A 12,534-nucleotide genomic window follows, 5' to 3' on the forward strand; every position below is an offset into this window, starting at 1 on the left:
CCCAATGGACATAAACACTGGGGGGTAGGGGAGGCCAGGGGATTGTCAAGGGCGGGGGAAAAAAGGAGACATATGTAATACCCTTTGTAATACTTTAAGCAATAAAAAAAATGATTTAATGAATAAAAATATGCTATTTATAAGTCAAAAAAAAAGAAAATAATTATGGGAAAGCATCTTTTCTGGTCTCTCCATTTCTTTATTTGATAAAATCAATTTCTCTCATATAATTTCTTCTCCCCTCCCCCTCCCCCCCACAGTGGACTTTTCTTTCTCCCCCCACCCCCTAGAGCAGCGGTTCTCAACCTGTGGGTCGCGACCCCTTTGGGGGTCAAACGACCCTTTCACAGGGGTCGCCTAATAAGACCATCGGAAAACACATATAATTACATATTGTTTTTGTGATTAATCACTATGCTTTAATTATGTTCAATTTGTAACAATGAAATTGGGGGTCACCACAACATGAGGAACTGTATTAAAGGGTCGCGGCATTAGGAAGGTTGAGAACCACTGCCCTAGAGTGACTTTTTATTTCAAATTGACCAAGTGTAAAGGTTGAGGGAAAGAGACCCAAGTCTGTCCGTCTCCTTGGCTGAGGCCCACTTGCATTTCCATCCATGGTTCACACAACAAGCCCCCACTGGCTAATGTCACAAGGGTTCTGAGTGTTGGAATATAAAGAAAGAATAACTGTGGAAAAGTGTTGGGGTCTGTTTTTTAAGGTGGGGAAAGAATATTTCCCTTCCCCTAATGGTTTATTTTCATAGAATAAAAATAAAAATAATGAGAACAGTATGTATCAATTTTTAAAATAATATTAAAATTCACTACAGATGTTTAAACATTTTGGTTATATGGTCTAACTTTTACTGCAGGCAAAAAAAAGAGTGATAGTGGAAAGTTAAAGGAGGTATCTATTTTACTACCAAAGAATTCCCATGAAGGTGAAAAAAAGAGGAACAAATATCAAATACTTCATTTATCCTTCTTCTTCTAATTTTACAACAAGCCCATACAGCAGATGGCTGATTTACTATCTGATGTCCAACCTTTGAAAGATATAATCATTAACTCTTAAAGTCCTGTAAAGCAATTGTTCCAAGCTGGTTGATTATCAGAAATTACTTGGGAGTCTTTCAAAATGGAGATTCCTGCCCTAACCGGTTTGGCTCAGTAGATAGAGCGTTGGCCTGTGGACTGAAGGGTCCTGGGTTCGATTCTGGTCAAGGGCATGTAACTTGGTTTCAGGCACATCCTCAATAGGGGGTGTGCAGGAGGCAGCTGATTGATGTTTCTAACTCTCTATCCCTCTCCCTTCCTCTCTGTAAAAAATCAATAAAATGTATATTTTAAAAAATGGAGATTCCTAAGTTCCACTCAAGTACAGGTGTTAAGAGTCTATATTTTTAAAAAGCTATCCAAATGAGTCTGATAATCAAACTTTCAAAATCACTGTTCTGAGGTATAATCTAGAGCCTGGTACAATATTCTCATAGCAAATGCTTCTGAAATAAACTGATAAAATTATTATTTCCCATTTCATAATTACTGAGACTAAGGAGGAAAATGTTTTTCCCTTAACTCAGAAATTGCAAAATGATTTTAAGCAAATTATTAGAAACTAAATATAGACATTTCAGCTTCAAGAAAAAATATTTTATGTTAAAATTTTCTTTTAATCAGAGATAATTCAAGTGAGACACCTTCCTAGGTACAATATTAAATAGATCCTCATGGTCAAATCTTCCCTTCCATTCCTTAAGACTTTGTAGGTATCTCTGGTTAGCTAATTTATTTATGCCAAGGTCAAGGTACTAACTAAATCACCCCTTACCTTACCTCAAGGTGATTACATTACAAAGCAAATAAAAATGTGTGTATATAAGTGTGTGTACACACACATGCATTCACACACACAGAACAACAGAAAAGCCTTTCAGTGGCCCATACCTCAAATTCTACCACACAGACTAGTATCTTCTTCACAAATTTAAGATGACTCTGACATATCATGGAGATGAAAACTGTAATTATTATATTCTAATATAATTCTAACCTCTTAGAACATTCTGTTCCTCCCACTTCCACATCTCTACTGAAAGAGAAAAATAAAGAGGAAAAAGGAAATATTTTAAATCCTCCTCCTAAAACAACTGTCTTTCAATAAATTTGCAACAGAGAAACAGAATGATTAGCTAAGAAAGGAGAAAAGAACTGATAAAAGAAAGAAGCAGCAAAATAACAGACAAAAAGAATTAATCATTAGTAATTTGTCACTCTTTAAAGTAGCATTTCCAATTTTTAACAAGTATGTATTTAATCAATATGCTTACACACCTGTAAGACTGCATCCTCATTAAGCACAGGCATAGTCTTCTTTTTACTTATTTGCTTTTGTGGATCCTCTCTGAGCTTCAACCCAAGTTGAATCTCAGGAGAGCATGTGCCTAGAATGGAATATAATCATAGTCATTCATAACAGTTTTATTGCTCTGACAATGACTCAAGGATTTAAAGATAGTAAAAAAAAGTCATTAAAGGTCATTTTGTAAATTATAATTTCCTAACTGTCACTTTTATGAATTATGGTTTTTAACTTATTAATTAGGAAGAAACATACACATTACAGTAAATAAAATAATACTTGATAGTTACTTTTTTTCAGGATGAATGATGCAAAGGATATAAATAGAAAATTATATAGACTTAAATCCCACTAGAAAGAATACTTTCCTTTTAAAAAAAATTTTTAGGTCTTTTTAAAAACCCATCATGCTAGTATATAATTCAAAAAAAGTCCAAATTTCTGTTTCAAGATGGCAAATTGAGCCCATATTTTAACTTTCTTCCCTTCCCAATTCCTAAAAAGAATCCAAAGAAATGATTAGGTTTTAAAAATCTAAAACAGCAATGGTTTAAAAAAAAAAAAAAAAAGGGGGGGGGGGGGGGGGGGGAAAAAAAGAAGATACCCTCTATAGATTAGAAGATGAAAATAGATTAAATAGAAAATAGCAGTAAACAGCTGGTCACTCAACATAGAAAAGGAGGGGCTCCTTCAGAAGTAACTACTAGTATATGGACTTTTTCCATCAGAATCCCCGAAAACTACCCAGCTCTGAAATAGCACCAACAAAGATGCAAGAGGGTAGATTAGAAGTTCACAGTGGTACTGAGCTTGCTGTTTGTATCCAAGAAGCTTAGGATGAATGTTGTAGCCAGCTACTCTGTGTAGGAAGATATATTCCTGCCCAGATATAGAAATGTACTAAAAGCTAAGGTTGGTAAAATAATGTAATAATGGCACAGAAGTAGAAATAGTCAAAAAGATCAATGAAACAAAACAAAAAAAAAGTGGGAAACAGACATATATATCTAGGAATTTAATATGTAACAATATGGTATTTTAAACAGTGGCACCAAGAAGAATTATTCAATAAATAATATTGGGAAAATTGGTTAATCATTTAGAAAAAAATAAATTTAGAACTACCTTCCCATAGGCCAAAATATTCCAAAGAGATTATTTGTAAAAGCTGTAAATATAATAAGTGGAAATAAAGAGAGAAGAAAATACTTTATAGTCTTGAAATAGGTAAACTATTTCTAAATTTGAAAAAACTAATAAACCTTAAAAAAAAAAAAAAAAAGAAGAAGAAGAGACTGCCCTAGCCGGTTTGGCTCAGTGGATAAAAGCATCAGCCTGTGGACCAAAGAGTCCCAGATTCCATTCCGGTCAAGGGCACATACCTGGGTTGCAGACTCATCTCTGGGCCCTGGTTGGGGTGCATGCAGGAGACAACCAATTGATGTGTTTCTCTCACATTGATATTTCTCTCTCTCTTCCTCTCTCTCTTCCACTCTCTCTAAAATTCAATGGAAAAATATCCTCGGGTGAGGATTTAAAAAAAAAGAAGTTAAAAAAAAACTGACTGACTTTTACTGTATAAAAACTTAAAACTTCTACAATACAAAATATATCATGAATAACATGAAAACATAACTAAGAAACTGGGAAAACCTATTTGCAATACATATGACAATTTTTGTTATATTTAATATGTAAAATGCTCTTATAAACCAATAATAAAGATTAGGAGATATATAAGGCAATTCACACCAAAAAAAAAGTATGAATGATCAATATTAATATATGCCTAAATAGTCTTTAAAATTAAAATAATCAGATACTTTTTATTTATTAGTTTTGCAAAGACTGAATATGTCCTATGTTGGTTAGAGGGGAAAGCCATTTTTCTAGGGGTCCATAATGTCAAGATCTGACACATGTCAGATCCTTTAAAATCAGAATACATTATTTGAAAGTTAATCTAATTTTAGCTAGTTATTTATTCTAAATAAATAATTAAAAAGTAGGCAAAGGTGTAAGCATTAGAATATTCATATTTGTTATAGTATTGAGAAACACCAAAAATATAATCTATTTATTAAGTAAGGGTACATTCATACAAAATAATATGTAGCAATTTAAAAGGTTAAGGTAGATAAATATAACAAAATATGAAACATATTATGTAGTACAATAGCAATTATGATAAAAGATATTTATGTTGGCATACAAAAGTCTAGAAGGATATACAAATACTAAATGCTGGCAATTGTTGGGAGTGGAACTGTAGGAAAGAATAGGGGATAGGATTTTCAATTTTCTACATAATATAATTTTTTATTTTTAAAATGTTTTATACTTTTAGTAATTAGCAAAAATAATAAAAGTCTATTTTGAAAAGGAAATAAAAGAAAAAACTTGGATAGAATATTAAAGCAGACCTCTAACTTTTTTCCTACTGGCACTTTATACATCAAAGAATACATTCTGGAGACCAATATTACTCACTGTCCCTTCCAATTACAAGTAAGAAAAACCACTCCAAGACGAAACTGTAACTTGCCATTGTGGTATGAGGTGAAGTAATGTACAGTGAAAAGACATTGCAAACTATACAAAGATCTTCATGGTGTTTAGGAAATTTTTCTTCTATACTCATTTCCAGACATCCTCCAAAATGAAAATTCTCACAAGAAGAAATAATAAAAGGAGATAACCTACCGTTTAAACACCAACTGCAGAACTGAACTTTTTAAACAGTAACAATTAGTGATAGGCTTTTCTAGACACCATTTAAATTGATCTAGAAGTGGACTCAGGAAGTATGAATTGGCAGGTGACAGGCACTTTTGAAAAATATATAACTAGACTTATTGTGTGACAATGTTAACTGCACTAATGTAATAGACTATGTTAACTAGACTTACTGTAGTGATCATTTCAAAATATATAGAAACTAGAGGCCCGGTACATGAATCCGTGCGTGAAGGGGGGTCCCTCAGCCCGGCCTGCATCCTCTTGCAATCCGGGACCCCCTCAGGGGATGTCAGGTCTAAACCAGCAGTCAGACATCCCTCTCGCAATCCGAACACTGTATGCACCAGTGACCATACTTTTCATACAGGTGAAAGGCATCTTGCTGTTTGTTGTATGGGCAGCTGCATTTTTTTGCCCTGATTATAAAAAGTAGTATATAACATGATTCTTCTGAGGCCGTAGTACAATTTTCCCTATCTTACGGGTGGAAAAACTGAAGCAGAGAGAAGTTAAGTAATTGGCTTTGTCACACAGTTATAAATGTTAGCGTCAGGGCTGACCACAAAACGTGCAAGCCAGAGTCCATGCATGTCATCACTGCATCATCCTGTTTTTTCAGTGTTAGAGTAGCCTTGCCAGGTTTTAATTTTTAAATCTAAGAGACTGTTCCCAATATATAGGGTATGGTCCCTAGGCCTGGCCAGAGATCAGGGCCATCTGTGGGGCAACCAGCGGGCACGGCGATGGGGGAGGGGGGGCCTGCTGGCACCCACCTTGGCTGGCAGCCTGGCGCCGCCCACTGGCCGGCCCCACCCCCTGATCGCTGCTGCCAGTCACCTCCCTCTGGGGGGGCAGGGGGCCAGATGCTCAATGCAGGAGCAACTCCTGCATTAAACATCTGCCCCCTGGTGGTCAGTGTGCATCATAGTGACCGGTCGTTCTGCTGGTCGTTCTGCCATTCAGTCTATTTGCATATAAGGGTTTTATTATATAGGATATTGAATCATTATTTTTTACACTTGAAAATAATATGAGGTTATATGTTACTTATACCTCAATAAAAAATAATAAAATGAAAATAAATAAAAATATATACCAAGGATATCTGCAACTTAATTTTGACTGAAAGAATCAGACTGGTTATTAAAAAGTACTATTTACTGCCCTGGCAGTTGTTGCTCAGTAGTTAGAGCGTTGGCCTGTATACCAGAGGGTCGTAGGTTCAATTCCCAGTCAAGAGCACGTACCCGGGTTGCAGGTTTGATCCTCAGCTCCTGTTGGGGTGTGTGTAGGAGGCAACCAGTCAATGTGTCTCTCTCACATTGATGTTTCTCTATCTCTCTCCCCCTCCCTCCTCTCTCTAAAAATCAATGGGAAAAATATCCTTGGGAGAGGATTAACAAGAAAAAAGTATTATTTACTTTTGCAGCTTCTAGGGTTAAGCTATAGAGTTGGGGGGCAGAGAAGAGCTATCTCAGTACTACTACCATATCTCTGTTGTAAACATCTTCCAGAAGTATAATCCCCATTGCTGTCCTCATAGTAACAGACCTTAATAGACCTCAGGGTCTATTACAGATGCCTCAAAGAAACTAACTCTGTGTAAAGTTAAAGAACAAGACTAAATATAAAAGGAGACATTAATGAAATAATAACACCTGAGAAATTAAATGGACTGCTTAGTGAAAAGAATTATTTCTCACCTTTGCATATTCCACTTATATCAGGATGGAGACTGAACTCAGATCTAAGAGATGTGTCTTGATCAAAGAGCAACCTTTCAAATACCAAAAAGAAGGTACAGATTGTTATCATGTTTCCTAAACAAAGACTAACAATTTAACTGTCAGGTTTTTTCCTACAGTTTACTGTCAATTTTATTTTGTATTGGTTTAGGGCAGTGGTCGGCAAACTTATTAGTCAACAGAGCCAAATATCAACAGTACAACGATTGAAATTTCTTTTGAGAGCCAAATTTTTTAAACTTAAACTATATAGGTAGGTACATTGTTATTAATTTAATTAGGGTACTCCTAAGGCTTAGAAAGAGCCACACTCAAGGGGCCAAAGAGCCGCATGTGGCTCGCGAGCCGCAGTTTGCCAAACACTGGTTTAGGGTGTACAGCTTAGACGTTAGACAATCATATACTTTACAAAGTGTTCCCCTCAATATTTCCAGTTCCCAACTGGCACCATACAATATTATTGACTATATTCCCTATGCTTTCCTTTACATACCTGTGACTATTTTGTAACTGCCAATTTGTTCTTAATCCCTTCACCTTTTTCACCCAATCCCCAACCCCTTCTCCCTTCTGGCAACCATCTGCATCTATAAGTCCGTTTTGTTTATTTTGTTCTTTAGATTCCGCATATTAGTGAAATCATATAGTATTTCTTTCTCTGACTGACTTATTTCACTGAGCATACTCCCCTCTAGGTCCATCCAGGCTGTCGCAACAACAAACAATCCAATTTAAAAAATGAGCACAGGCCCTGGCCTGTATGGCTAAGTGATTAGAGTGTTGGCCCTCACACCAGAGGGTCAAGGGTTTGATTCCCAGTCAAGGGCACCTACCTGGGTTGAAGGTTCAATCCCTGGCCAGCATTGTCACATGCAGAAGGCAACCAATCGGTCTTTCTCTACTGATGTTTCTTTCTCTCTCTCTCTCTCTCTCTCTCTCTCTCTCTCTCTCTCTCTCATCTTCCCCCTCCCTCCCTTCCACTCTCTCTAAATGTCAATTGGAAAAAAAATTCTCGGGTGAGGACTAACAAAAAATTAGGACAGGATCTGAGTAGACACTTCTCTGAAGAGGACATATAGATGGCCAACAGTCATATAAAAAGATGCTCAACATCACTATCAGAGAAATGAAAATTAAAACCACAATGAGATATCACCTCACACCTGTCAGAATGGCTACCATCAACAAGTGATAAGTGTTGACAAGGATGTGGAGAAAAGGGAACCCTTATGCACTGTTGGTGGGAATGCAGATTGGTAGCCACTATGGAAAACAGTATGGAGTTTCCTCAAAAAATTAAAAATGGAACTACTTTATGACCCACCAATTCCACTTCCGGAGATTCATCAGAAGAAACCCAAAAGATTATATGCATCCCTATCTATGTTCACTGCAGTGTTATTTGGAATAGCCAAATATGAAAGCAAACCAAGTACCTATCAATAGACGAGTGGATAAAAAAGTTGTGGTACAGATATAAGATGGAATATTACTCGGCCATAAAAAATGAAACCGTAACTGTCATTTTTTTATACCTAAACTTGCTAGCATTCTTTTTTTTTTTAATATATTTTATTGATTTTTTAAAGAGAGGATGGGAAAGGAATAGAGAGTTAGAAACATGGATGAGAGAGAAACATCCATCAGCTGCCTCCTGCACACCCCCTACTGGGGATGTGCCCGCAACCAAGGTACATGCCCTTGACCGGAATCGAACCTGGGACCTTTCAGTCCGCAGGCCGGCGCTCTGTCCACTGAGCCAAACCGGTTACGGCCAGCATTCTTAGTTATACCACTATTAATATGTTGGGATGTTACTTCTGAGATTAGGTTACAAAAATTCACTAGCTTCCACCTTGTCTTCCTCTTACTCTCTTGCTTCTATCTGCTCATGGAAGTCAGTTCGCCTTGTTGTGAAATGCCCTGTGGAGAAGCCTATGTGGCAAGAAGGTAAGAGAGGAACTAAGGCCAGAGGAACTAATTCTTAAAACCACCATGTGTAAAGTGGATCCTTCTCATGAACCCTTGAGATGAATGCAGCCTTGGGAGTCCCTGAGTAGGATGATTTAGTTAAGCAACTCCCAGATTCCTGAAGCACAAAAACTACAAGATAGTAATGTTTATTGTTTTAAGATGCTAAGTTTTGGAGTAAGTTATTATACAGCAATGGAAAACTAATAAAGAGATTTTAGTTACATTTCCCCAAGTGTCTCTTTTTACAGTTGTTTTGTTCAAATCAGGATCCAAACAAGGTACACATTGAATTTAGTTGCTATGTAAGTCTCTTTTTAAATCTATATATTACCCCCAACCTCCCCCACCCCTTTGCAATTTATTTGTTGAAAAAACTGGGTTGTTTTTACTGAAGAGTTTCCCACATTTTGCATTTACTGACTGCATGTTATTTAATATGTTCCTCTATCTTGTATATTTCCTGTAAACTGGTTATTAGACCTAGAGGTTTGATCTAATTCAAGTTCAATTTGGGGAAGCATATGTGTACTTCCTACAGAAGATAATGAAGTATATGTCCGGAAAGGCAGTCTTGTGCATGCAGTCTTTCAACTACCTTTTGGCCTCGAGCTTGAAACACTTTCTTACAAAGAGACAGAGTTCTCTCAGGCTGTGCTGGACCTATTACCTTGCGTGAAAATACCTTTCCTTGTTTCAGACTCAATGTGCATTCCTTTGATTTGTTAAGTGTGTGTCACATGGCACCTGGCCAATCCCACCACTATATATGTCTTCTGTGGGGAGAGGATGAAGTTCCTCATTCTGTGGCACAAGAGGGGTGTGGGCATGCCAGTGGCCATGGGGGACCAGTGCCCACTATTGAAGCCAATCTTGCTCTGTCTCTTCTCTATGTGAGTGAAGTGTTGTTCCAGCACTGTGTTTTCATCGGTGACTCTAATACCAAGATACAGTGGGGAGAAGTGTCTGGATTTCTGCTTCTGGTGATAGGCAACAGATGCCACTTGCTCAATATGATGGTTGTAACTCATTTTGTGATGTTAGTGACCATTGATGACCCTGCCTAGGTCTATTAATTATTAGGAGTATATAAAATGGCAATATTCTACTTTATTACTTTCTTCATTTATTAATTGAAATACATATTTTTAAAAACTTTCACTCATGCCTAGCTGGTGTGGTTCAGTGGTTGAGCATCAACCCATGAACCAGGAGGTCAGGGTTCGATTCCCAGTCAGGACACATGCAGGGGTCATGTAAGAGGCAGCCGATGAATGATTCTCTCTCATCATTGATGTTTCTATCTCTCTCTCCCTCTCCCTTTCTCTCACTGAAGTCAATAAAAACATATTTTTTAAAAAACACTTTCACTCATCAACTATACAATTACTTTCCATCAAGCTATGTTAACTCAGCCAAGTTACTTAGTTACAGTTTGCATAGGAAAGGCAAAATAAATGCCTGCTTCTTTCTTCCTTCCTTCCTTTCTTTTTTATTTTATTTTATGTATTTTATTTTAAAAAAATTTTTTTATTGATTTCAGAGAGAAAGGGTGAGGGAGATAGAGATAGAAACAAAAACTGCCTCCTGCACCCCCTACTGTGGACGGAGTTCACAACCTGGGCATGCGCCCTTGACCTAAATTGAACCCGGGACCCTTCAGTCCACAGGCTGACGCTCTATCCACTGAGCCAAACCAGCTAGGGCTGCTTCTTTCTCTTTCCTTATCAGTTTTCATAATATTGAAATATGTTTTTAAAGACCATTACAAACTCACTGATTTAAATCCACTGCTGTTATAGTTCTTCTCAATGTTCAAACTGTCCCATTTTTAGCTAGTGATAGCTTCTTCAAAGTGGCTCATGGGTTTTTTGACATGAACCCACTTAGATCAACCCACAATGTGACTAGATTTGGAAACAAGTCCTTAAAGAAGGCAATTGAGATTATAAGGTGTGGGAGCCGCTATAGGGTTAAGCCTCGGACTGACCTATTGGCAAAGTCACAAATAAGTCCCAGCTTAGAGGGCACAGTCCTCTTAGCATAATTAGGCTTGACCTTATAACACTCCCTAGATCTTATCTGGGAAGCTAATGGACTGAGGGAAGTGCAGCAAGAACAAAAACAAGTGAAACTCACAAGAACAGTGTAACTATGGTAACCACTACCTTGTTTACCTCTGACTATAAAATAAAGGCTCAGCTTGCCTCGGGATCTTTCTCTGTGGCCTCAGCCAGGCACAGGAAGATCCATGTAAAACATTCTTTGCCGACTCCATCCACACCTTTGGGAACCCCCGGCCCCCTGAGGCTGGACCCCGGCAATAAGGGTGGGGCCCTAATCTAATATGACTGGTATCTAATAATCGAATTAGAAGAGAGGGATACACCAGGTATGCAAGCACACAAAGGAAAGACCATAGAATTAATAAAGCTTCAGGCAGCTGGGAGACCATTTATGGTCATTTAAAGTTCCAGAAGAGAAGAAATTGGTACAGAAAAAAATATATATGAAGGAATTATAACAGAAAACTTCCCAAGTCTGGTGAAAGACATAAATTTATAGATTCAAGATCAATGAACCAAAAACAGGAAAACACACAAAATCATGCCTCAGCACATCATAATCAAACTGCTAACAACCAAAGATGAGGGGAGGAGGAAAGAAAGAAAGCAGACATACAAAAAAGATGATATACTACATATATAGGAATACTGATTTAAATTGGAGAGGGGCTTGCCCTAACCGGTTTGGCTCAGTGGATAGAGTGTCGGCTTGTAGACTGGAGGGTCCTGGGTTCGATTCCGGTCAAGGGCATGTACCTTGGTTGTGGGCACATCCCCAGTAGGGGGCGTGCAGGAGGCAGCTGATGGATGTTTCTCTCTCATCGATGTTTCTAGCTCTCTATCCCTCTCCCTTCCTCTCTGTGAAAAATCAATAAAAAATATTTTTTTAAAAATAAATAAATAAATTGGAGAGGGGCTTAACTACAAAGGGGCAGCTAAAGGGAGTTTTTCTGGAGTGATGGAACTGTCATGGATCTTGATTGTGGTGGTTGTTATAAGATTAGTCAAAATGTTTCCTGGACATCAACAAGAGCGAATATTACTGTATGTGTATTCTATATAATAAAAGCGTAGTATGCAAATTGTCCCCTGGACCGGGAGTTCTCTGGGAGTTCGACCAGGGGACGGGGCTGGCCGGGGGAAGGGAGGAAGGCCCTGGCCAGCAGCCATCAGGCACTGGGAACCCCACCAGTGCACGATTTCGTGCACTAGGCCTCTAGTACATCAACAAGCCAGAAACCTGGGTATCATCCTCCACTTCTAATGAACCACCATCTCCTGCCAAATTTACTCTCTAAAGATTTCTCAAATTTGCCCTTTTCCCTCCATTCCCATTGTTTCTTCTTAGTTGAGCTCTCATCATCCCAGTCTGTTACTACTTTGATAAGCTCTTGTAAAATGTGATCCCTTCTCTAATAGTAGGAACTTTAATCTGGAAGCTTGTTAGCAATGCAGAATCTCAGATCCCTCCAGATAACTCCTGAATTAGAATCCACATTTTACCAGGATTCCACAGTGATTTACAAGGGCATTAAAATTTTAAAAGCCCTAGTCTAGCCCAGCCAGCATGGCTCAGTGGTTGAGCATCTACCTATGAACCAGGAGGTCATGTTTTGATTCTTGATCAGGGCACATGCCTGAGTTT

General features: G+C 37.9%; 1 protein-coding gene across 1 annotated transcript in view; it reads right to left on the reverse strand.

Moving 5' to 3' along the window:
* The window catches only part of ANKRD31 (ankyrin repeat domain 31), a 150,344-nt gene that overhangs the window by 136,498 nt on the left and 1,312 nt on the right, over window positions 1–12,534 (reverse strand). The window contains exons 2-3 of the mRNA XM_014549846.1: window positions 6,811–6,884; window positions 2,341–2,450 (exon numbers count right to left, since the gene is read on the reverse strand). Of these exons, the coding sequence (XP_014405332.1) occupies window positions 2,341–2,450; window positions 6,811–6,884 (184 nt within the window). The remainder of the gene's footprint in view (window positions 1–2,340; window positions 2,451–6,810; window positions 6,885–12,534) is intronic.

Source organism: Myotis brandtii, unplaced genomic scaffold (genome assembly GCF_000412655.1).
Source record: "Myotis brandtii unplaced genomic scaffold, ASM41265v1 scaffold115, whole genome shotgun sequence".
NCBI classification, from domain to species: Eukaryota; Metazoa; Chordata; class Mammalia; order Chiroptera; family Vespertilionidae; genus Myotis; species Myotis brandtii.